The sequence below is a fragment of the Siphateles boraxobius genome, unplaced genomic scaffold (genome assembly GCF_051911475.1).
Source record: "Siphateles boraxobius isolate OS27281-9 unplaced genomic scaffold, OSU_SipBor_1 3, whole genome shotgun sequence".
Taxonomy (NCBI): Eukaryota; Metazoa; Chordata; class Actinopteri; order Cypriniformes; family Leuciscidae; genus Siphateles; species Siphateles boraxobius.
The window spans coordinates 2,010,131-2,037,974 of NW_027508919.1; the positions used below are offsets into that span (position 1 = coordinate 2,010,131).

The 27,844-nt window shown below is 36.8% G+C and overlaps 1 protein-coding gene across 1 annotated transcript; it reads right to left on the reverse strand.

Moving 5' to 3' along the window:
- On the reverse strand, nucleotides 1–27,569 carry ndst1a (N-deacetylase/N-sulfotransferase (heparan glucosaminyl) 1a). Its single transcript, XM_077247344.1, has 16 exons — nucleotides 27,124–27,569; nucleotides 13,148–13,974; nucleotides 10,806–10,934; nucleotides 8,984–9,328; nucleotides 8,529–8,616; nucleotides 8,098–8,252; nucleotides 7,814–7,999; nucleotides 6,610–6,738; nucleotides 5,518–5,700; nucleotides 5,035–5,131; nucleotides 3,167–3,290; nucleotides 2,910–3,084; nucleotides 2,379–2,549; nucleotides 2,185–2,294; nucleotides 1,929–2,031; nucleotides 1–1,227 (listed from the first exon to the last, which is right to left on the reverse strand). Exons 2-16 carry the CDS (start codon nucleotides 13,664–13,666, stop codon nucleotides 1,108–1,110), a joined length of 2,634 nt encoding a protein of 877 aa, XP_077103459.1. The 5' UTR covers nucleotides 13,667–13,974; nucleotides 27,124–27,569; the 3' UTR covers nucleotides 1–1,107.
- Nucleotides 27,570–27,844: the final 275 nt, after the last annotated feature.

Below are 27,844 nucleotides of genomic sequence, written 5' to 3' on the forward strand. Positions count from 1 at the left end.
TCTACTTACATATATTTGTATTTCCAGATCAATAATCCATAGAAACTGTGGTAATATCATGTTTTGGAAACCGATAACACACCTGTATTTTTACCATGCTATCACAACAGATTTCCAATAAAGGACAGCTCTGTGATTTTTTTTCCATCATCTTCACAATAATCAATTCATTTTAATTTCATCATAATGCAATAACTCATTTTAATTTTTGGATGAACTATGGCTTTAATAACACATTCCCCCAAATAAAATCACCAGATTTCTGTTTCAACCATAATAAGGAGATAACATTATGAAAACATGCTGTTCTCATACAAGAAACACTTAACTGGCACTAGAAATGGTAAATTCATGCTATAAGAGCTGTATTACATTAGAAATCAGTCCGTGCTGATGTAAAAACTAAAGAGTTCTGTACTATTTAGCTTGAGAGCTGCAAATTTAAAAGGATAGTCCACCAAAAACAATGATTTACTCACAGTAAAGTCATTCACAAAAGATGATATTTCATAGAATGAACAGTCTATTTGTCACTCAAAGCATCACATGACTTCTGAAGACCTGGAATACAGTGCACAAATCATACACACTACTGTCAGGTACTTTTCTGTCATTCTTAGAGTATCACAGAAGAAAGAAGGTCCTTCTGGTTGGAAAGACATGAGGGGGAGTGAAAAGATTCCTTTAACGTCCATGTTAGAAAACAAAAATATCCCAAACAAACCCTCAAAAACAGAACTAGATACAAATGTAAAAAACAATGCATATGTCTATATTAGTTCATTGTCATGATTTTTGATTTCTTTATAAAACTGTATTGAGTCTGTATCAAATTTGTTGAGTAGAAAATGTTCACAAGTTTGTAACATCAGTCTCTGCTCAGCGGGACGATCTTCATGAAATCAGATCTTCATATTAGTTCAGTACAGTCTGATCCAGTGTCAAAAACAGAGTTAGTTCATAAATACTGGGCTTTAAATACTAGAATCAGTGACCGTTTCTATGATGAAACGGCTGAAACTCATCTGGGTAAGAACTGGACTGTTCCTCCTGTACACGTTGTCCGGTCCGGATGATATTCGGCATCTCCATCATCACGAGAGACTGTTACCTGATGTTGAGAAGGTCCTCTCGGAGCCAGCCGGGCAGAATCTGACCCATTTTATACAGCAGTTTAGAGAGCTTGATATTATCGTCTCTGTAGTAGTTCCTCAGAAACAGCTGAGACTGACAGAGAGACAAGCAGTCAATGTGAATTTACACGTCTTTTTAAAATAAACTTAATATTTCAGTACAATGACTGGAAAAAGTTAATAAGCGAGTTTGCTGGACAGTAGATGCAGTCAATATGACCAAACGATTTTCCACAACAAAAGTAAATTTCAACCAAAATCTTTACCATGATTAGAGCCATACACTATATTTCTCAACATCTCTGCTTAAATGACTTCTAATTAAATTATAATTAATTAGTGCCTGAGCATCAGACTTTTCACCTGTGACATCCAATCTTATTTTCATTAATACGTTTTGAGAATCACTTAACCTTGCTTTAAACAAAAAACCGACCAACATTTAAATCTCTTAATAGAACAATACTGACCAATATTAAAATCTCTCAATTACCTTTGAACACCCAGACATGAGCCTGAGTTTCTGAGGCGCTGATAAATGTGTTAGACAACACTATTAATAAAATATAGCTAGATCTACGATCTCTCGTATCATTGTTTTATATCATCATAACACTAAAACATGCTCTATGGTAAAGCTCTAAGACCTTATAGACTTTCTGTAAAGCTGCTTTGAAATTATGTGTATTGTGAAAATCATTAAACAACTAAATTTGACTTAACTTGACTAGATGTTGTGCTGGCGTTCAGGTGTGTGTGTGTGTGTGTGTGTGTGTGTGTGTGTGTGTGTGGTACCTGTGTGTCCATGTCCATGTATCTCTGTCCTTTACTCTTCCCTAAACACTTAGTTTGTCCTCCGTCCAGTAGTTGGCACCAGAAGCCTTTCTTTGGGTCAAACCTGAAAAACATCATTTAGTTAATCTGGGAAAATCCTCAGGACACAGATATGAAGTGTAGAAAGGTTATAAAACATCCATCATGACTATGTAGCTTTTTTTAAAATATATATATGTATATACATTTTGGCAGTCACGTTCATGCTCAAACTCACGCCAGTATTTTGTGATAGTCGACTCGATTCTCCAAACCCAGAAACGTCTGGATCTTCTCCATGACTGATGCTGGATCTGTCTTCAACGCTTGGCCGTCCACAACCAGGATCTGTGAGGGTGTAACGCATGAAATATGATAAAGAAAAGCACTATATTAGAAGATACAGTCATGTATCCTCATACACACACAGACCTGGCTGTGCTGGTAGTGTTTGAGCCAGCGCTTGAGGTGTGTGGCGTACCACCCTGGACCCAGGCAGCGCTTCTGCAGAATCTGCAGCTTCACAGGTGCATTGTGGGATGCGGTAATGACATCATGGAAAGAGTATTTCAGGGCCACAGGGTCAGCATGAGCTCTCTGATGCTGAAGACAAAAAATAAATATTTTGTTTTACATTTTAAATAATAATGAATTTAGTCTACACTGAATGTTCAAATTGTAATTTTAAAATTTATAGCCAAAATACTACAAATAAACAAAAGTACAAACCACGTTCGTCAAAGAAATGTTGATAAAATACGATGATTTTCACTGTACAATAAGTATAGCATCATGATTTTAAGTGGTTATATAAAAATACTGATACCATGCAAAAAACATTTAATTTTCATAAAGTACCATTTTAATTGTGATTAGTAGAATTTTACTACAAATACCACTGCTAAATGGTTGGTTCCCATAATAGACGTGTGGTAAATGAGTAGATTAGTGGTGTATAGGTACCTGGTACCAGGCGAACGCTCGGTCTGCAGGATCACTGAGGACCGTGATGATTTTAGCTCTGGGCAGCAGCGCAGCGGCTCTGGACGGGGCAACAACCGAATCAAAATAATTGGCACCTTTTTCAAAATAATAATCAGAGCTGCTGTTCGACGGGAGGGGGAAATATTCCATATACCTGCAGGAGAGATGGAGAAAAACAGAATGAATACACAGACTCGAACAGCGTGTGTGACGTTTGTCGCTCTGCTGACGCTCACCAGTCGATGCCTCTGTGATAGTTGTGTCCGCTGAAGAACTGAATCTCCTCAAACGTCTCTTTACTGGGGTAATTACTGGTCAGATCAGGGTGCATGCCCAGAAATAAATAGAGAGCTGTTGCTCCTGAAAAGCAAAGGAGAAAATGTACCATGAATTTCTTTCTTTTGTTGAACACTAAAGAAGACATTTTGAAGAATGTCTGTAACCAAACAGTTGATGAGCCCCATTGACTTCCATAGTATTTTTTTTCCCATTCTATGCAAGTCAATGGGGTCAGGTAAATGAGTGAATGACGACATCATTTTAATTTTTGGGTGAACTATCACTTGAATTATGGAGAGTACAGATATTGTATATTTGCTTGCCAACAAATTTACCAAGCTACTGTACCGTTCGAGCAGCAGCTCCAAATTAAAAGTGAAGTAAAACCCCAAGCCGAAGTTGGATGTCGGCTACAGCAAACGGCTTCATTAAAGCCCGAACATGCTCTTAATTCAGGCATTTACAAAGACAGAATATTGGATTTCTGCTTCAAGTGATAAGCTAGGGTGAGTCAAATTATATTTATATTGTCTTGCTGTACATGTCATTTCCTTTAAATTCTCTGTCTAAAAGTGACCATAAAGCCATTTTAAAGCAGTTAAGAAAAAACAATACAATTTCATGTGCCTCCTCTCTTTTAAAACCCACCAGCCACCACTAACAATATATATCCATTTTAAATTTCATTCCTTATTTACACTGTAGTGTTAACCAGGCTTGTGCAAAATTCTGAATTTCAGAATTGGCCTCCATTCAATTCATGAATTGGAATTTGAATTGAAATGACTCCACCCCACAGGAAGTTGAATTTGAATTGGAATGACAGGGAGTGGAATTAAATTCATGGCAATGAATAAATTCCTTTTAATTTAATTAGTAACTAATTAAATTACACATTTTACCTCAGTAATACAACTAAATACAATTACATTCATTTTGTAATTCAATAACATATTTCATTACAGTTAACTCACTCCTCAACCCTGCATACATTTTGTTCTAATATACATATAAATATACACACACACACATATATATATATATATATTGTGACGAGCGTCCTGTGCAGTTATCAGCGTTCCAAGGAAACCTCTAATAGAGAACACCGCCTCACCTCAAGAAAGCCGCTCTTCACTCTTCAACCTGCACTCTGCCATTATTTCACTGGTTAATAAATACACCCTCCGGGGTGCTTAATCTGAGCTTTCCTTGTCGCGTGGTACTTCCGCCCGTCACTATATATATATATATATATATATATATATATATAAACAAATGTCCACCTCAAATTTTTTTTTCTAAAGATTTACAAAAGTAATTCTGGGAAATGGAGTCATGTTCTATCATGTTCCACAAAATTACAATAGATCAAACTTAATTATTTGTTCTGTGACTAGAGCTTTTAACATTCATTGCTGGGGGAAAATATTTCCTCTTAATGCAATCTGTACAAGTAGTTCAAACTAATATTATTTATGGAATATGTAATGCAATCATATCTGACATATACTGTAAAGCTTCATTATTAAACACTTCACTTAAAATATCTATATGAATTTCTTAGAATTTGTTTTGAATTGCAATTCTGCTTCCTTTAATTCAAATTCGAATCGTAATTGTAGATCCTGTTTTTGACATCAATTCAAATTCAATTCAAATTTAAAGAATTGAATTGGAATTCAGGAGTCATTCTCAATTCAATTCTGAATTGTGCACAAGCCTGGTGTAAACAGTTTTGAAGTATCAAAGGATCTGGCGGTCATTCTCTCATCATCAAGATCCTGCTGTCTGAATGTGTCCATGTGACGGCGCTGTTGCTCCTCACCAGTCTTCTGAGGGCCAATGAGCAGCAGCTTTGGGAAGCGGTCACAGGTTTTCTCTTTTGACCAAATGTCCTTGTGTCTTTTATCCTCACAGGGGTCCTGAACACAAGATCACACAGCTGAGAGATTTCAATGAGACAGAGAAAGAGTTATGATTAGATTGATCGACTGACAGGAGAACTGAGCAAAGTGTTGGGACTTTATTCAAATGAGAAGCATGTTTCGAATCACATGTTTCAAATGCAGTTTGGATGCTTTCATCGTGATAGACTGTGACTATTTTCACTGGTCATTTAAAAATACAGTTTGCAACTTTCCAGATGTAATCCTGCAAATACAATGACTTCATTGTGCATCAGCTTTTAATTTGACCATAGATTTTTTTTCTTTAATATTGAATATATTTATATTTGGTTCCCGTAGCCTACAGCGCTTTGTTCAGCTCTGAAATGCTCCTTTATAGATTAATCTGCATTGACACAGACCTGCCAGAGCGGCTCGGCGTCAGACGGGAACAGGTGGAAGTATTTCTCTGCGAGCTGCGTTGGAGGAAGCGTCTGTAGTCTCAGATGAGTCCATGTGAGCAGGAAGTTCAGCAGCCGTTTGAAGGTGTACAAGCCCAGACGGTCATTCCCGTAGTTTGACAGGTGTGTCATGAATATGCTAATCTGAGAAAGAAAGACACTTCAGCCAATCAAACCTATTTTAAGGCTGCACTTGGAATATTCTGCACCAAATATATTCTATACTGTCTGTCATCATGCATCACTGTAAATTAGTATGTAAACAGCATGCGATGATCAAACAGTAGAGCGCTACATTGTGGTCACATGACCTCATTACATTGCATGTTTAATTAGCTGACTGGTACCACGTTAAATAAGTTGCATGATCTTGTCTCGTGACTCTTATGAAAGTGCTCAGAGATGGTTTAATAGCATCTCTCAATAAAACTCCTGTAATAAAAACAGTGTAAGAATTTGTTTCTCCGAATCTGTTCAAACTGCCCATTTCAATTAATCAATTCAAAAGTCAGATTTAACGATTTGTTTGTCACTCAAATAAATGTGAATTTTCATACATTCATTTTACATAAATTTCACCTTTAATTTTCATACATTAAAAAATCTAGATGTTCGATTTTAAAGGAGCCATGACATCAAATTTTCCTTAATCTTTTGACATATAAGAGGTCTTTGTACAATAAGTTTAATAGCTTGAAACATCCTCCACATTTAAAACAAAGCATTTCTTTAATCAAGCCCCAAAAACAGCTCGCTTGGACATCACGGGATCTGTGACGTCATACGCGCAAATACATTTGCATATGACAAAGCAAGAGCAAGACATAGCATTAGTTGTGTATTTTACGGTGAGTATTAAACATTTGTGATTGGGAACCAAAAAGTGTAAACACCATTTTAATTCCTTTCAAGTGAAATACTTTTTCAAATACAGGTTTACTGAGTGTCATCAAAATGCTGAAAAGGATTAACATTTTTATGGCTATATATCCCAGTCTTACTGACAATAAGCGCATGAACACAGTGAGTTGATGTGTAAGGAGAGAGACTGACGGGGTTGAGCAGGACGGTGAGGAACAGCTCTCCTCCGTCAATGAGTCGCTCCAGCTCCTGTGGCCCGCCGGGATAATCCTTGTGAAAGATGGTGTGTGTGAACAGACCACACGTCTGCCTGGGCAGGACCTGATGAAAACACACACAAATGTGACGCCCAATCAGTTCTGGATTCACACACTGCCTGACTTTATGCGTGTGTGTGTGTATTTTGCTCACACACTCTTACGCTCTTTGCAGTACAGCGCCTGTCTCACTGAGGGAATAAATAGACTTGAGCTAATGTAATATTCATAACATCTCAGGAGCTCAAACTCATTATGGAACCCAAGCAAGAGAGCGAGCAGAATATTAATCTGCTCCTGAGATGAAGCACAACTGAGACGTGGTCAGCGGAGGATCGTCCGACTGTTTTCACGCTTGGTTCACGGGCCGTATTGTTAATAGTTGGTCTTTGCATTATTTAACATTATTTTATAAATATTTTTAGATATTTTTTTACCAGTAAGGATTTATTTTATAATGATTTTAAATGTTATTTTAAAATGTTATAGTTATTATATAATTATTGCATTCAGTTATTTTATAATTGTATTATATATTATATTATTTCATGATTATAAAATAATTATTACATATGAAGTAACTATTAAAATGATTTCATGATTTTATAAAACGGCACTGGGAAACCCAATCATTTTATAATAATTCCAAATAATTGAATATTATTTCATAATTGTTTCAAATTATTAAATATTTATTTTAAAAGTTATATTTTATAAATTGCTTATAATTGTTACATATTCCGTTCATTTATTTTGTAATTAATAAATTATTCAAAATGATAAAATACTGATTACATTTTGTTTATTTTATAATTACAAAATTAATATTTATGTTGATAAGCACTGGAAAACCCATAATATTTTTTCCTCCTAATGTTTTCTGGTCATTTGTTCTGTGTGGTTGAATAAAATCATTCATTATTCGCTAATTCTGCCATGATGAGTAAGTGTAGAGTAAAAGCTGTCACTCTTACACTCTAACAATGGGAAAATCTAAATGTCACTGAGGGAAAAATGTGACAGTCGTATGCAATTGTCAGAGTCAGTTTATCAATTCAACTGTTAATTTGCTGACACATATGAACACACATAATGAGGGTTTAAATTAATGAGCAGAGCTCACAAACACACACACTTACTCTGATGCCACGGTGAATGAAGCCGCGTCTGAATCGAGCGGGTTTGAGATGTGGATACTCCTCAGTGCTAGTCACTCTGATGTCCCATACGCGCTTCCAGGCCTCGTACAGCTGGATGTGGACGGGATACACACCGGAGTGATGAGGAGCCACTGCGTAACCCAGATGAGTCGGGATAGAGTGATTCTACAGGACAAAATCAACCGCCACAAACACAGAATGACAGTCAGAACTGACAGAGGAATAAAACACTCCAGACTGCCGTGTGTGTGTGTGTGTGTCACCTCAGCGAAGCGTCGGTTCAGGATCATCTGCTCCGCTAACACACTCTGGTTATGGAAGCGGTGTGGCTGTATGTGACTCCACATGTGAGGAAACCACCAGAACTCATCAACGTATGACAGCAGCAGATCATCACCCAGATCCTCCTCTTCAGTGCCTGACACACACACACACACACGCACGCACGCACGCACGCACACACACAGACGCAATTATGATTTTTAAAACGTTTAAACGAAGTCTCTTACGCTCACCAAGACTGCATTTATTTGATCAAAAATACAGTATTTTGTAATAACACAGTAAATGCAACTGTATTCTATTGTAATATATTGCAAAATGTAATTTATCCCTGTAATGCAGAGCTGAACTTTCAGCATCATGTATATCATTAATGCTTCTCCAAAGCTGATCTTGAGCAGTTTTCACACACCTGCATGGAAGAACTTCCCTGAGAAGCCCAGGTTAAAGGTGAAGTCTGGAATCGACCTCCGCAGCTCATTCTGAGTTTCAACCAACGCCTGAGAAGATACACACACACCACACACTATATATGATATTCATGAATCTACACATAATTCATTAACATCCCTTTTCTGAAGATGATTTTGTCCCTAAACACCAGCAGAGTAAACACACACACATACACACACATGATCCGGACATATTTTCATAAGATTGTTCAAGATATCTTTTTTGTGTTGCATGAAAAAAAATCTAAATAAAGAAGCCACTGTATAATGTTTAGCTTTAGATTCCAGCTGTAATTTGGCCTGTGATTTCCCAAATCTTCCCTTAGTTTCCATGCTTTTTTTCGCACTTGCTTCTAATAATAGTGGCTAAAAGCTTAACCAATAGCAGATGTTGGAGTCAATCTCTTTAACGCACCTTCACATCCGACACCTTCATCCTGGTCCCTTCCTTGCCCACAAATATATCATCGATGTCCACCAGTATGAAGCGGTCCAGGGACAGGGACAGTCTCTTTGCAGTGAGGAAGGACAGTGCGTCCACGAACACCAGCTTGTGGAGCCAGAAGGAGAGGTTGTGTCCGAACAGAACCCTCTGGATCCCGTCGTGAAGCCCGAGATCTTGCACCACAGAGGAGTGCAGAAGAGCCCCGGGCCCAGCGCTCTCCGCAGAACGGGTTTTCGCCAGCAGAACCGGCTCGTAGGTGGAGTGATTGGACTTGAAGACGGTCCAATCATCCCCGGGAAGAGGACCGCGAACCACCTGACAGTCACAGAGAAGACATTTTCTAAGAGGAGTCCTCATTAGCGTGTGTCGGTGTTGTCGCAAGTGTTAGGCTACAGTATGTGGTATGTCGTTATGAATTTAGGCAAGGCAAATTAATTGTAGTTCCTAATATTAATTTAAAGCAACACTATGTAGCTTTTCAACCTTCATAATATATTTCCAAGACCCTTGAGATGGTACATCGACTTACAATAGGTTGAATGGCACGTCTGCCATAGCCTGACAATGTATCGCTTTTACTGGCACTATGTAACTTCGGGGTTCGGGTAGTAACCCGAGCTCAAAAAGAACTACAAAATTCGACTGATTTACGGCATACCTCACTTCCCCCACCACCCCCCACTTCCTCAAATTCTGACATGAGAGCCCAACTAGCGTTTGTTTGCCGTCTGTATGTTGTTGTCATGGCCGAAGCAGCATCTAAAAAGAAGGCAGCAAAGGTTTTGTCGGAGGAGACTAGAAAGAGAAAAAAGGGAGGGTGACAAAATAAAAGGCCGGACGAGGATCAATACTGGTCCAGCGTTCGCTCGCTGGCGTGAGCTAGAGGAGGAGGAGTAGGAGGGGTGCCCGACCGATGCTGGCCTGGTGTTACGGTACAAATGTATACTTTGTACAGCCTAATGTTTGAGTAGTGTATTACGATTACAAAAAAAATAAAAAAATAAAAAGAAAGCCTATGTCTAAACGGCGTGTACAAGTTTGGTAGGGGCTACATTCTTGCAAGTAAATAATACATGATTAGACGGAGAAAATAATCTTTCAGGATAACTATCCTAATGTCTGCAGGCTGATAGTTTTAGATTGTTTATTTATTTTCCTGGTGAAAGTGTCTTGCCTCAGGCTTTAATGCAAATCGATGTTTCAAATTTGCAGATTCATCTATGTTAGTTTGATATTATAATATTGACGATATATGGCTATTACCTACCACACAAAGATTGAATTGAATTAGCATATCCATTATGTAAAACAGTAGCCAATAGGCTACTATAATGACGCTAGCTTGTAAACGTGAGCTACGAGATCTTTTGGCGTTAAAAAATAATGACAAGCATATGACATGCTGAAATATATGCCAATGTACCTGGAATGAAGACATTTCACACGCAACGCTGTCAGTCTGCCCAAGACGTGAGAACTCGCGAGAACTCAAGGCGGTATCGGCTTGTCAACAAATGCACGTGTATCCCCTGGTGTAACCATGACAGATTTTACGACCGTAGTAGAAGACAATACTGTTTCCCAACTGTAGGGGGACCCCGAGAGCAAAAACGACATAGTGTTGGTTTAATAACAATACTAGCTTTATAATAATAATAATTGAATACATCAATCGTAAAACGAGTCAATTATCGTATTGATAAAGTCAAAGGCATCTCAGCGATATCTCTGACTATCGTCGATACACGATTCTATTGTCTATCAGCACAACCCTAGCTGAAGCCTCTCTGACCTGCTGTGCTCGAGTGACATGAAGCAGAGGTGATTTAGGGTTCACAGTGCAGTCCTTCAGTCCCAGGTTGGAGTGCAGGAACAGAGGAAATCCTTTCAGCTGCGCACTCAACAGACTGTTCTCATTGGCCTAACGGGACAGACAGGAAGTGACATCAGATGATCTCACGCTACTGATAGCAGATTTTGGAACATTACAATCAAGCATTAAAGGGTTAGTTCACCCAAAAATGAAAATTATGTCATTAATGACTCACCCTCATGATGTTCCAAGCCCGTAAGACCTCCGTTCATCTTCAGAACACAGTTTAAGATATTTTAGATTTAGTCCGAGAGCTTTCTGTCCCTCCATTGAAAATCTATGTACGGTATACTGTCCTTGTCCAGAAAGGCAATAAAGACATCATCAAAGTAGTCCATGTGACATCAGTGGGTTAGTTAGAATTTTTTGAAGCATCGAAAATACATTTTGTTCCAAAAATAACAAAAACGACGACTTTATTCAGCATTGTATTCTCTTCCGGTTCTGTTGTCAATCCGTGTTCATGAGTCCGCTGACGTAAGACGAGCTGACGTGTTATTTGGTGCGCCCGAGCTTCGTTTACAGTCTGAGGGAGACGCACATTGTAAACAAAACAATCTTCACAAACATGTCTAAGGATTTCGACACAGGGGAAGACTTGCATTTTTTTGCCCAGCCATATTTATTAGAACCCGAATACCAGATACACATCAGCAGCGTCTTACGTCAGCAGCGTCACTGCGGACTCGTGAACGCGGATCCCCAACAGAACCGGAAGACAATACAATGCTGAATAAAGTCGTAGTTTTTGTTATTTTTGGAACAAAATGTATTTTCGATGCTTCAAAAAATTCTAACTAACCCACTGATGTCACATGGACTACTTTGATGATGTCTTTATTTCCTTTCTGGACGAGGACAGTATACCGTACATAGATTTTCAATGGAGGGACAGAAAACTCTCGGACTAAATCTAAAATATCTTAAACTGTGTTCTGAAGATGAATGGAGGTCATACTGGCTTGGAACGACATGAGGGCGAGGCATTAATGACATAATTTTCATTTTTGAGTGAACTAACCCTTTAACACTTTTTATGTGTGTATATATACACATAACATTTAAAATGACAATAAACTAATAACTTGTTTTCATGACAGTTTGATTCAAACATATATTAAATAATCATGACATCACTAACAGGGTTAAGCAAAAAATATAATGAATATGTAATACTGTGAATATATTTAGCAAATGCTCTTCTCTAAAGTTATTTATCGAGCTAACTAATGAGTTTATGAAAATTGAATAGCTTTCTTGAGGTAAATGTAACATTAAGTGACAGTGTATGATCACTGTGTAAACACTGATTACATGAGAGAGGATTCATTTCAGTGAGTTGTATCTTTCAACATTTCCTCTGATGTTCACCCATGTTTATTTGGTGCTATAACCAGAAGAGATGATCAGCTCACGGGTGTTTGATCTGTGATCTGTCACGCTGTATTAAAGAGCCTCAAAACGACATTTATAGTTTGAATTTCACAGATTTTAAAGTTGAGACTTTGCTTTATATCAAAAGTAACAAAGCACAAAGCTTTTTGTAATTATTGGATGGTACGCTACAGATGTTTAGTGAAGTTTTGTTCATGCATCAACAGAAAACAGAACTGACTATAAGATTTTAGATCATTACCGATTCAAATCAAAAAATTAATATTGTCAATCCAGAGTTACTGTCCACACAGCTGACATGTTTAACTGTTTATCCACGTTGTGTGCTCGAAATAGACTCTGAACACTGTCAAAACGTGCCATTAGAGAAGTGCTAATTGAACATCTGTTTTAGTCACTGGTTTCAGCCCTCCTAAAAAATATATATATATTTCAGCCCGAAACCAAAAATAGCTGTTTCGACTGAAATTTTCAATAGCCTGTATCTTACATCTTATATCATATACTTAGATTTGTCTTGTCTGCCACCTGTAGCTTTAAAACTACTGATTCACTTTCTCCATGTATTTTAAATTCATGTTAAATTCATTAAATTCAATCACTGCTTACAACAATGCACTTTTCCAAGTAGGAGGTTGAAATGTATGGAATTCCAAAGCTGCCAAAATAATAAATACATACATAAATATAAATGAAAAAATAAATCAATGTTAAAAAATACTATTGTACATAAATAAGTAAATAAAAGTATAAATACTTATTATTGCTTTTTTTTACATTTATTCATATTTTATTATTTTGGCAGCTTTAGAATTCCATAGAAACGCTGATGAGCGAGTGTGTGAAACTGCTATAGAGTCGCTTACCTTAAAGAAGCCGATAATTCCAACTCCAAACTCGATACAGTATCTGTCCAGTAATTCCCTATTCCAGGCGTCCATGTTCACGTACTTCAGGATGTTTTCATACACAATCAGCACAAAGTGGCCCCGCTGTCCATCCGTTAACGTGGGCATGTCCCCTTTTCCAGGAGAAATTTCCGTCCGGTACCGGAATCGCGCAGATTCCAAGATGGCCACGATCTCCTGGCCGAGCTGCGAATACGGACTCTCCACGAACACCAACACGACCGGATCCGACCGATAGCCATCAGACGCCAACTCCCCGCCCACTCCAGCAAGAAAGGGGAGTGGTCGAGAAGAGGTCAAGTAGAGGTCATCCGCTGCATGCCCTCCTCCGACCGACGGTTCGAGCTCTCGTTTGACAGCGTACAGGAAGTAGGAAGAGAGAAACACACTGAGAACGCAGAGGAAGAAGAGGAAGATGAAGCTGGTCTGTAGCGGCACCTGGCGAACGAGACGGCGCAGGCGGAGCACGCTGGGCATCACACAAATAAACAAACAAACAGCTAAAAGGAGGAAAAATGAAGTTCGATCTACATGTTTACGTTCTTTTGGTGACGTAAAACGAGAGGAAAATGACACAGCAATGTCTCTGTGCTTCTATGTGACCATTGCTGAGGTGGAGAGAGGGGGCGGGGCTCTAAACTTGAGTGGATGTTTTGTCTGTCCATCATCAGACTGGCTCCGCCCTCTTGCTCACTCTGAGACTCTTGATTGGTCACGGACAGCTGACGGGGGCCGGCTCTGCTGTGATTCCTCGACAGTCATTGCTATGGTATCCCAATGGACACCTGCACACATAAAAGAAACAAAAATGTCAAGAAAAAAAAAAAATAAGAGAAAGAATCTTAATTTTGTAAAATGTAACTAGACTCAGGGCCAAACAATTAAAACAAAACCGAAATCAACTTAGTGAGATTATCAGATCACAAAGGCTGCATTTTAATTATTATATGCACTTTAAATATTATATGCATGCAGTTCATTGTACATGTGACCAGCTCATGATCCAGTGTTATCTCAGTAAACGCTGCTCCACATAGCTGTGCTGTAAAATCTAATTATTGAATGCTCATTTTATTTTACACTGAAATATTACAATAGTAATATTACTTTTGTTTCAATTTTAAATAATACTTATATCATTAATTATAATGATATTATATTAATAATAAATAATATTAACAGTAAAATAATATTACTATATTTATTTCTTATTTTGTTTAATATTCCATTAAATAAAAATACTCTAATTTTTCTTAAATACTAATTTTGTAATTTACAGCTAAATAATTACAATAATTAAATGTCTTATTTGTATTAATATTTAAATAATAATATTAATAATAAAACATTAAAATAATAATAACTAAACTTTTTTTTAAATTAATAATAATTGTATCAGGGACAAAACACAATTAGTATATATATATATATATATATACAGACACACACACGCATATATGTATATTTATATACCTGAATAAAAGGGAAAAACTGATTTTTGTGTGTCCAACTTGATGAGGAAGATTACCTCATTGAAAGATAAATCATATGTGTGTGTGTATTCCTCTCAGTAACTCAAACACACACATACACACCTCTGGTAGCGATGACACCGCTCAGGGCATGAGGAGGAATATCAGTCAGATTTCGAGACCGTGAGTTCAGACACACAGCAGGAGTGAAGCGGTTCTGGACGGCAGTGTGTCGCTGTGGACTGATGGGTTTGTTCTCGCCCGCTTTCAGGAACTATTTGGGCTGAATTTGCATAGATTTCACACTGTCTTTTGACAGGGCGTGCTTCAACGGGGCTGTGAAATTGTGTCCTGATTCTCACTGGGTTTAAAAATACCCATCAGATTCATCCACAAACTCAGAGAGAAGTTTCAGCTGCAGTCAGTCGATGAAAACAAATGATAAAGATGTACAAAAGCTGCATGTCAATGGATGAACGTGTTATGATCAGAAACAGAAGATGGCTTGAATTAGCTGGACGTGAGCTGCTCTAATAGTAAAAACAAATAAATATCCAATGTAATAAATTCATATGATATTTAAGTAAATTCATTTGATTGAAGAACGTCTAGGTGAATAAAACAAATTGGTGTGTTTCTTAAACCGAGGAGATTGGATCACATAAACTGTACCAGCCCATCAAGTTATGTTGACTATAAAAAGAGCAATTAATTTGTGATGTGTTGCAACTCGCCACACATGTCTGATGTGACTAGAAGTCTATATTAATTCTGTTTGATAAAAACTGCAGTGTATTTAGCACACAAGTAAGTGTGCTTACAGAGTTTGAAGCTTTTAATTTAATGTAATCAACAAAACAATAACAGCAAAATCCAACAAAAAACTAACATTTACAATAAGGCTCCATTTGCTAACATTAGTTAACTACATTACTAAAGATTAATAAAAGCTTTAGAAGTATTTTTCATGTTTACTAATGGCAATTTCATAATTGAATCAGTCTTTATTCAAATCAAAAGTTGTGTCTGTTAATATTATTTAATGGCCCTGAACTGACATGAACAGTTGTTTATGATTAGTATTAGCTAATGCATTCACTAACATTAACTAATGGGACCATATTGTAAAGTGTTACCAAATAAATCATGTGAACATGCATAATAAAATGCACATTAGAACTTTACAATTAATTCAATATCTCGGTTTAGCGTCGTAACCAATCACTGACATTTATTTTAAAATAAATATTTTGATGTAAATTATGATTTTTCTCATTCAGACCGATAGAAGAAAGATACAAGCGCACACACACACAGAACACAGAAGTTGTGTGGGGCTTGTTCTCATTTTGCAGCACTTGCATGTGTCAAACTCAAAGAACGGCCCCACTGGGCCTTTGATGTGAGTGTGTGAGAGTTTAAGAAGCATTGTTGGAGCCGCTGGCAGGAGAATGCATTTGATATACGAGTCTGGTAACAAAAGCAGCGCTGGGACTCTGGAACGGGTCAGCCCATTGTGAGAAGGGGCCAGCCGAACCCTTGGGTCACCAGGAATCCTCACGCAGCCCCACACTGACACTAACAAACGACGCTCCGTAGCAACCGCCAGGTCTCCATGGAAACGCTGCATGAAGGCTGTGGAAACGGTGTGACAGAATGGAGACCTTCGCTGGGTTTGCCGGACTCAATCGGCCTGGATTCAACCAGAGTTCACTGCGGGATTCTGATGAAATCTACAACTGCAGATGAGAAATCTAATTTGGAACTCCTGGCGAGAATTTTGGAACTCACAATATAAATTATAGAATTCATGATGAGAATTTTAGAACTGTGAATGAAAATTCTACTTTAATTACATGGGCTGGTTCATAACTCTGTTTTAGATTAGTCAGAACTTAGTAGTTCTAGAGACACAAAGTGGCTTAAGTTGTCAACTTTGACTCCTACCATTATTTTAGTATCATTTAGCTTCAGTGTGATGCACTTTTGTGAAACATTCCTCCAATAACCATCATTAAAATTGTGTGCCACAGTAGACCTTCTGTTGGCTAGCCTACATTCCCCTCGTGCGTCGACGAGCCTCGGGCGCCCAAGTCAACTATGACTTCAGCCATGATAAAAAATAAAAAAAACAGCAAAAGAGAACTCAAAAACTCGCAATTGTAGATCTCTTCAGAACTCTAGTTCTAGAGTTCCCTCAGCAGATTCCAACACTGGATCCTGAACAATTCCTGTTACCCTGCAATATCTCAATTCTTCTCGCTCTTCCCATTAAATATGAAATTAATAAACCTGTTTTGCTGAACATTACTATCTAACCCATATTCTACCTCATGACCTCATTCTGGAAACAGCATTTTTGATTGCGACGGATCCCTGACATAAAAGACTTCCATAATGAAGTGTGAAGTGGGATTGATGATGAAGCCGAACCCCAGAGAGCGGGCTCGAGAGGACGAGGTCATCAGACATCATCAGCGGGAACACAATCATGAGTGACACATCCATGATGAGAGAATTAACAGTAACACCTCAGGCCATGTACGACACACCTCACACAAACAACACGCTTAATCAACCCCATCGACACACACACAAACCCATATTTCACCAACACACACGTGTTTATTTTAACTGGATATGCTACAGGAACAAACAGCACAGATTCCCCTGGAGACAGCCAATGAGAGACCTGAAGGGCAGAGCGCCTGCTCATTTATCACGTTTGGCAGCTCCGGGGTTTGTGGGTTTCTCTGAACACAATGACGAGCCGGTTCGTTCAGCCCTGCATTAGCAGCAATCGCAATCCAGACTTCAGCCGCAATCACTACTGAGATCAGTCAATAATCACTTCAGTTGCTCTGAGCAGGTGTGACGGCGCTGGCCATGATGATAGAATTTGATTCTTACAGATAAAATATGTTCTTGAAGAGTGCTTTTATGTTGTTTATGACAATTTTTTTTCTAATTAGGGACATGTGAAATGATAAACATATGTAGCAAGCACTTTGAAGCATCTTGCTGGTAATGATCCACATCCCAGTTAGTTCTGCGCTGGCAAACACCACATGTGCCTCAGAAAATGCCACTTTTAAATCCAACCAAGGTCAAATGTATATTTTGAATAGATACATTTTATCTTTAAAATCTATCTCTACTTGAGTTTTACAGCGGTACAGTAAAGCATCTGAGCCGTTTTGATTCAGCGATCTGCAAGATGACTGATGCCATACATTCATCAGCAGCAAGACTGTTTTTTCCCGGTTAAAGCGTCAAAAAACTGGAAGAACATCAAACATGCGCAGAAAGGTAAGTTCTCATGAAAGATACTATAGAGATCTGGATCTCAGGAGTGAGTGTGGTCGTGTTTGAGGTCGCAGCTGGTCAGATTTTCCACTGACTGTAGTGACGATGATATGAGACCTGAACAGTTTTTATTCAGTGAATAAGGAAAGGAAACGAATGAGTCCAGGAGGCGAGACAACTGTCTGTACATGGAGTTTGATCCTACAGCAGATGGACATCAAGCACAAATCAATCCATAAATCATGTGACAAACACACATGAACACACAGACACGGTGGGTTTCCATGTTTTAAGAGGACTTTCCATAGACACAATGTTTTTTTTAATGCACAAACTGTATATTAGTCTCTCCCCCAACATAAGTTTATCCACATATATACATACATACAGTACGCTCATGTAAACTGCTATTTACTATACAGCAAATCTCATCTAGCTGATTGCTAGTATCGTCTCAAAATGTAACTTATTATCATATCAATCTGCAAAATGTGACTATTTAAGGCATGAAGTAAAGATATAATAGACATTAACACCATGAGTTTTAAGCTGCTTTGAAAAAGTGCTATAATTAAATTTGACTTGACTGATTTGAAATGCGAATGAACACCAGAGGAAAATAAAATATAAATATCCACAAAACTCTTTTTAATTGAGCAAAGATCCACTAGCAAGTTCTTCCACCTAGAACAGCCGACCCAGTTCAGAAGAACTAATTGAACAACTTTACAACTCAAATAACAAACATCTCTAAAGAATTCCTTAGGGATGCAGGTAAATTTAGGCCAACCAAAATATTCAGTTCAAAATGCTAGTTTTGCTTTCAGAAGAGAAAGAAAAGGTAATCTAAACAGAAATAATTTCTTCAGGATTTTTGGGATTAAATTAATTTCAGTGCATCACTAGAATCTATATATGAGTCTTTTAACAAAAAAAATTATTTTAAACCTTTCACTCGCACTCATATAAATGCAATTTTTGTAAGTTTTTATAAATGTAGGGAATTATTTTCTGTAGGAATCGATGTCACATATGCTGCTAATGGAGCATTTACCTTTAGATAATTCCTTAAATTCAGCTATTATTATTTACATATAATATTTGCAAATATTACATACAGTACATACCGGCGTTGAAATGTTCGGAGTGAGTACGATTTTTTAAAGGAATTAATAATTTTATTCAGCAAGGATGCATTTAAGTGATCAAAAGTGACTGTAAAGATTTTAAATTAACGCTGTTCTTTTAAATTTCTATAAATCAAAGAATCCCAAAATATAATTAAATAATGATGATAATAAAAAGACAGTAATAAGTTTCTTGAGCTGCAAATCAGCATATTAGAATGATTTCTGAAGGATCATGTGACTGAAGCTTTGCATCACAGGAATAAATAACATTTTAAAATATAGAGAAATCAGTCATTTTAAATTTTAATATTTCAAGAGATTACTGTATTTTTTAAAATCAAATAAAAGCAGACCTGGTGAGCAGAAGAGCCTTCTTTTAAAAACTTTTCTTTTTAAATGTACAGAGTCCAAAGTTTTGAACGGCATGCAATAAAAAAGCCAGTGAAGAACTCGGCCAAACGCTTTTTAAAGGTCTGTGCCTGTGGTCAAACACTTTCAGTAAGTGAAACCTCCTAACGAAGTGCTGTATGAGAGCCATTAAACAGACGCGCAGTAATGACCTCAGCTTAATATGAGATAATGAGCCCCGCTGAGACAGACGCCAGTGCTGCGCGTTATTACACGTGTTCACCCATGATTTTAGCCCAGGTCATTAAGAGCCCAAGAGCTCTGCGTTTGTGCTGAACAACAGCTTTGTTGGCACAATTTAGAGTTGAAAACTAAATCCTTCAGATGGAAAATGAGCTAGAACTGAACGACTCTTTAATTTCAAACCATGTGAGCAAATCTTTCCTAAACACACTTACAGAAGTGGCACCACAACAAAACAAATGGAAATATAAGCTGGTCAAATAAACATGCTGGAAAGAGAAAGAAATGTATTGATCATACATTATTTAACTCCTGTTGTGTTAAAAACTGGGTACAACTTGAATGTTGTTGGGTTAAATTAATCCCCATTGGTTTCTTTGCAATTCACCAAAAAGGAGCAAAGATCATCTATGATGTCTCACTTGATTTTGATATAAAGCCAATCAGAAATAGTGAAACATATAGTCTATTATTCCAGAGAGAGGATCAACCGGTCAGATCAGGCTTTTCTCTGCTGAGTCGACAACAATGTGTTTCAGGCTTGCAACAACTACATGATAATGAGTGTTTGCTCTATAAGCCGAGAGAAACGCAACGCGGCTCGCTCACACACACAGACACACACACACACACATTTTTTTTTTACATAATGTACACCTCAATTTATTTTCATGTATATTAAATGCAAGTGTTATTTTGGTATTTATATATAGAATTAATTTTAAATTAAGCTTCTGTTTATATTTTTGTTTTCATTTTAATTTGATTGCAAGTTTTTGTAATTTTATTGTTTTTTTTTTCATTTTTATTTGTTTGGGATGTTTTTTTAAATATATTTCTACATTCTTTTTTTATTTCAGTTTGTTTTAATAATTTAAGTATGTCAACTTAAACTTATTTCAGTTTCCAAGGACTTTTCCCATTTTTATGCAAGTTTTTCATGTAAGACTTATATTATATGTTTATATTTATATGTTATTATTGAAAACTTCTCTTGCTTCTCAGGAGTTTCTATGCAATCAAAAGTAAGAGATCTCACAATGAACTTAAACGTTTCTCATTAAATGCATCCAAGAGCAAACCATTTATAGCTTTTAGTCTTAGTGAATATGAGACAAAGTTGATACTTAATACATAAGTGAAACACCTCCTGAGTTATGAAAGAGAAACTTCTGAGCAAATACATTTTCAGGCAAATCTTTCATTTCTCATTCTCGCTGATGTTAGCTATGGTATAAATAAAAGCTTCATTACCAGGGTTATTATAGTTAACTAAAACTTAAATCATAAATCCATTTGTCACTTGAAATTAAAGAAACGTTAACTGAAATTAAATTGTGAAAAAGTATAAACCCATTTTATTTCATCTGGCAGCCAAGACAACTTTTCTCATCTTATAGTTTAATTTAATGTCCAAAAAATAACTAAACTGAAATAGTTAATACATAGACACATTGAAAAACAAAAACTAATAACGATGACAAAAACAACAAAATTACTAATTCTTAATCAGATTGAATAATTGTATTAATTTATTTATTAATTTATTAAAATGAAAACTACATGTTACAATAAAAACGAATTCAAAACTAAAGGAACTACATTTTGACATTTAAGGAACGTCAACAGGGGTCTGTCGAACACACGAGTCCATCAAGACGACTGACCTGACTGCTCTTTAAATGACAGGGCACGTGGGTAATGAGATCGACACACACTCGCTGGCTGGTGATTTGAGCCGGACAGTAGATGATTCTTGTGCCCTGTGACCTCTCACCTAAATATGATTCCAAGCCTGCATCTGGATTGGCCGAGAACTCATAACGGGTCAGATGATGTAACATGATCCTGAAAACTACAGTGTCGTCTGACGCCTCTGAGAGCAAGACAGTCTTGAGTAAAAGTGCACTTCATATTCCCTTCAGAAACATTTAAACATTTAAAGCCGGTAGCCTTTTCTTCTCTATTGTGACGTATAACCGAGTGAAACGGCAAGAAAAAAAATGTAATGCAGGGCTCGGTTGTGGTTTGCTATTGGTTAATCCCATGTGAGTGACAGGTTGCCCCGCCCTCACACCAATTTTTGTCTTTTGCTGACTACTAAAGTTCAAGTGTGGTGACCTCTGACCTGTGGGTCTGAAATTTCTTTGCTTACTCCAGGCTGTAGTGTCGCTGACTAAACACAACTTCAGTACCATTATTACTTTAAGTGACGGTAATGATATGTAAATATTCATAAGGGGCAAGTAAAACCTTTAGGTAAGAAACCCTGTATTATCAACAAATTGTCAATAATGGGTCTCTTACTTAAGTTGTTTGTTTCAACTGCTGTTGGTCTTCATGACAGGGATACAAATCTTTATCTTCCAGAAAAATGGATCAAAAATAATGATAGGGCTGCACTATTAATCGAATCACAGTATATGCAGCCGCATATGAAATCATCTAAGTTTGGGCTGCTTTAATGAGCATTTGGAAGAGCAACTTCCTAAACTTGTAATGAGAAGTGCTTATAAACGAACTGTTGGGGGCTTGATGGTTTAACATTTGAAAATGGACAAATGAATACAGCCAAAAATATTAATATTGTAATTTAACTTATTTTTAAGACAAACTAAAATCTATTGTCCATTTAAGGAAGTCTCTGAAATGTCCTCTCCTAACTTTATGTCTAAAGAGGGAATATGTCAACACAGGAACAGGAGAACTGGACTTATCAAGCCATTTAGTGCAGTATTTACAGGCCTTTAACAAAGCTATTTAAAATCATTTTCAAAACAACATCAATATCGACTCAAAACAGACTCACAGTGACACCGACAGGAATATATCAGAGGCAAATGTGTCAGTCAGGCAGAAGGAGTGAGAAAGAGAGATATCAGCCATCCGTGTGTAAGCGAGCGTGTAACGTCCTGCTCTCTGATGTGAGACGTACGACACACATAACCTCACATATCCCACAAGGCACTGCATGATGAATGAGCTCTGCAGAAGACACACATTTCCCATGATTCTCTCCTTCACTCCCGAGTCCCGACAGATTGATTAATGTCTGTTCTGTGCCGCTCCACAGACACATTACACGCAACCGACCAGTTTTTTAGTCTTCAAAATTGATAAAAATGAAATGAGTTATGCTGAAACAAGAATAAATATCTGTCAATGGTGTAAGAAAAAAAAAATCTAGTTTCCCTTTATTTTTTTGACCCCATTGGCAGATATTTCTTAAAGCAAATACTTGCTTTATTTTGATTAATTTTTCAGAAAACAAGTTTGCTTCTAAATTAAATGCATCTTGATTTAAGAATGTTTAGGTATTTGAACTGAGAAAACAAGACAACAATACTAAGGAACAACGTAATTTTTTGCACTGCAGACGTTCAGAATGACACACTGCATACATAGTAAAGTGTTAACTTCATGCCAAAAATCTGCAAAAACATGATCAAATGTCAAAGACATTTTACAATTTAAAAACTAAATCCACAGAAGACAGAACTTCAAATTTAAATTAAAAGGACGCAAAACAATGAAAGAAATCTCTCTATGAGCTCATACTGTGTGTATCTATTGTATATATATTTAGTATTCATACATGCACATTTCTCACTCCTTCAGCCTAATATATATATATATATTGTTAATGAAGATGATTATTTGCAATTACTCTGTCTTGATTAATGTCTGTTTTGTTTAGTAGTACTTTTATGTAACCCAAGTAGTGATGCTGCATGAAAATGTATCGGAACTTATATACAAAAACTAATACCAATTACTATGCATGTATACTTAACCTTATAAAAGTAGTAGATGTTTATATTAAGTAACTTAGAGTAGAGAGCATGTATGTATTAGATAGGAATTGCTTTTAAGAAAAATGTAATGCTGTAGATAAGGTATATTTTACAGACGAAGAAACGGAGAACCAAGAGAAAAAGAGCCAAGAAGAGAGAGGGCAGTCTACGTCGGAAACACCTTAAAAGGGTCATGGAAGACTTGGCAGCTCTCCAGTTGATGACAACAGAAGAGAGTTTGACTTCGGCAGTGAACTGTTTGAGTATAAAAGACTGATGAGAAGACTGAACAAGCAGATACTGATTTAGCGGTATCTCCCGACACCAGAAAACCAGCTGATTGTACCTTTGATTTATACCTTGCTTTATATTGTAACTTTGCTATTAGTTTTGGTTTAACTTTTATTTTTTGGAATATTAATAAATAACTATTATACTAATTGCAAGCAATTGTCTACCAGTATTGTTGTTAATAAACCTTAAGCAAGAACTAAACCACAGAGAAGTCTTCTGAATAAGTTGTAAGTACCATTTGAACGCTTATGAATTAGGTCAGATTTGACTTGCTCTACCTAACCTGAGGATAATAAATAATAAGGTTAAAGGTGTAAGGTTAAAGCACAAACCGTAAAACAATATATATATATATATATATATATATATATATATATATATATATATATGCACTAATATATATTATATTTACATTATTTTATCAATGAACATTTAATTTTTTTTTGGTATAAACCAGGAAATAAGCTTAGTTTTATTTATCAATATTACTATATGACTAATCAAATTAAAGTGAATGTATGTCACTGATCATGTGACTGTACAGATGTTCTTCCATCGGAGCTCAAAATGCTCAAATTAACCTTACACTCAGATTGTTTAGCTGATAATGCAATTTGCATGAACAAATAACTCTATTAAATCAGAAAGATGCTAAATTAATTGCCAACCAGACTTTTTGAAGGCTTCTGGCATCTTTTATGTAAATACACTGTTAAAAAAAAAGTTCCTGCCTTAAATTTTTTAAGTACAATCAACTTGAATGATTAAGTCATTTAAACTTAAATTACATTAAACCGACATTAAAAAAATGAGTTGAATCTTGTATAACTTAAAAAAAGTTGAACATTACTTAAATTATTTTGAGGAGTTAAAGCAATGTAAAAACATATGTTGTAATAACTTATTGATCAAATAATTTTTAACAGTGTAGGCATATACATATATGTGTGTGTGTGTGTGTGTGTGTGTGTAGGGGTTCCTCCTGCTCACCTTAAGGGCAAACAGTTTGGGTGTTGACGTCGTCCAAAATGAGACCCCACTGAGCAATGAAGATTTCAGAGTCAAATTACTCACAATCCATCACTCTCTGCCAAACGACAGCTGCCAACCTGCCTCTCCTCAGGACAAAATAAATAAACGCTTTGTTGTGTCCTGACAAATGCCAGTGTTTGTGTTTCAACACAGATGGTAACTCATTATAGCAGTGATTTAAAGGGTTAAAGAAGCTCACGATCTGCAGGACGATCATAATCCTGATTCACTGAATCTCCATCTCAAAGACATGAGATCCCCGACAGAGCAGACCTACAGAATGACTTTCTGAACATACACATTGTTGTTTTATGGGCCACTTTATCGTAAAGAGGAGACAAAACAATGATGAATTACATGCACAAAGTCATTCATTAAATTACCAACCCCCCAAAATTGTGTAATTAAATATAAAATGATGCCTAATTTGCACACTGCAGTCAGTTTAAATGGGGTTTTGTGCATTTTAATACAAAAAACTAAGGCTGCACAATTTAGGGAAAAAATCTAATTGCAATTTTTCTGATAAAAATTGTGATTTAAAATAGAATTTAAAAATAAATTCCAGGTTTGCCGTGCTTTTTTTTTTCAATATGGCAATACAAATTATAAATTATGATAAATACTAAATTACTACTAAAAGAATTGAATAAATTATTAAACAAATAAATGATTAAATTTCATTGTGAAATACATAAATCATAAAAAGGAAACAGACCGTGTGTTTGAATAATTTAAAATAAAAATAATGTTGTGAAAAATTAATTTCAGTGCTCTATTTCTGTGTCACTGATCATGTGACTCTTTGTACAGACAGTCAGATGTATAGCTTATATAAGAAAAATAATATCATAATAGTCAAATTAAATCCTTATTTTTATTTTATTTTCACGATATCGGTTTTATTTCAATTAATCATGCAGCCCTTTAGGAAAGTATCTGATTTGATTCAGACTGAATCTTTCTGACTCTGATGCCACTGGAAACACAATCAACTAATCAATGAGGACTTTCTTACGCTAAAGAGACAAATCCACAATAAGCCCTAACATCAGCTCTGAAGACCCCCCAAAAATTAGGAAAAGACACAACAGCCGTCAGTTCAGCTAAAAATAAACTTTACACTACACAACAGCTGTGAAGTGGATGGAGTTCATGGGTCACATGCAAACACACACACACACACACACACACACACACACACACACAGAAAAAGTATTCTCATCGCTTCATAACATTAACTTGAACTACTGTAGTCACAAGGACTATTTTAACTATGTTTTTTTTTTTTACTACCTTTCTGGGCCTTGAAAGTTTCAATGACGTTGCTGTCAATGGAGGGACTGAAAGCTCTCAGATTTCATCAAAAATATCTTCATTTGTGTTCCGAGGATGAACAAAAGTCTCACGGGTTTGGAACGACATGAGGGTGAGTAAATAATGACAGAATTTTCATTTTTGGTTGGACTAACCCTTTAAAATGAAGAACATGATTCAAGAGTCTTTCAAACAGAGAGGAGCTAAACATCCTCAAAATTCATTTTCCCATGTTTTACTTTTCTTCAAAGACTCTGCCCTCGCAAGTGTAAAGAAACCTGTAGACAAAGCACTTTTTACCAGAAGCCTTGCAGATTACATGAAACTGTGTCACATGGGTTTGATTTTTGAGTGTTTACAGACTGTAGATTCGATACACTCATAATTAAAAACAAAAAAATCAAAAAACATGCATTACTAAAGAGATTTCACAGTACGATCAGTGATCTTTATAACACTGATGAGCCATACAAGATCTTGAATAATAAAGTGTATGAAATCAGTTTTATATTTCCCCAAATTTCAGTTTTTTCCATTTAATTTTTTCTGTCATGCGATTGTCCCATGAATCTACTGTAAATCAGATTTCACACACAGTTCAATTAACCCCAATAAAGCAATGTACCCATCATGTGATGAATTATTCAATCAGGACTGTTTGAAGACACATGCATGCTTAAGATGTAGGCTACAGCTACGGTACAGTAAAACATCATACACCATACCACAGCTGAAATACATCACATACAGAAAGGGTGCAGAAAGTATTGTTTGGGTTACACAAATATCTGAGGGGAACTGACTTCATACATCCTCTAAAAATCACCAAACTACAGAACAACATATTAAATATGACTGTAAACATCCTGAACACTGATTGATGCACTAACAACAGGTGCGGTGTGAACCCATCACTGGTACAGTACAGTGACAAATACACATTGTCGTTATATAAGGCCGTTGTTTAGTGTCAGAACATGCAGCAGATATTCTCTCACCTGATTCACACACAGCAGAAGAAGAAGCGTTTCTGAACGCGTCCGACCGCGTGTCCTGCGTCACTCCTTCGCCGCTCACCCGGAGAAACGCTCGTTCTGTGACGCTGTTCTCAAGGTGTTCCGGTAAATGCGGCTGTCCGGTGACTCCGGTTAGTCCGGTTGTCCTCCGGCCCGGAGCGCGTCTCGAGCGCAGAGAGAAACCAGCTGAGTGAAACACATGTGCGCTGAACTGACGCCTTACAAGCATTCGCTAATAGAGGGCGACACACACACACACACACACAACACACACAACACACACAACACACACACACACACACACACACACACACACACACACACACACACACACACACACACACACACACACACACACACACACACACACACACACACAGTATTAATGGGTTATAGAGCGACGACTAATGGCCAGAGAGCGATAATACAATCTGGTGCCAAACTACCCAATAGGCTTTATGCACAGCTTCACTACTTCCTGAACTTCAGCCAGTCCTTTGTTTCCTGTCTGTCATTATTGGACAAACTGATTAGTCCAGGTGTGCCTGATTATTGTTACTGAGGCCAGGCACACCTGAATTAATCAGTTTGTCCAATAATGACAGACAGGAAACAAAGGGCTGGCTGAAGTTCAGGAAGTAGTGAAGCTGTGCATAAAGCCAATTGAATCTGTCTGCCAGAGCTTAAAGCTACAATATGTAAA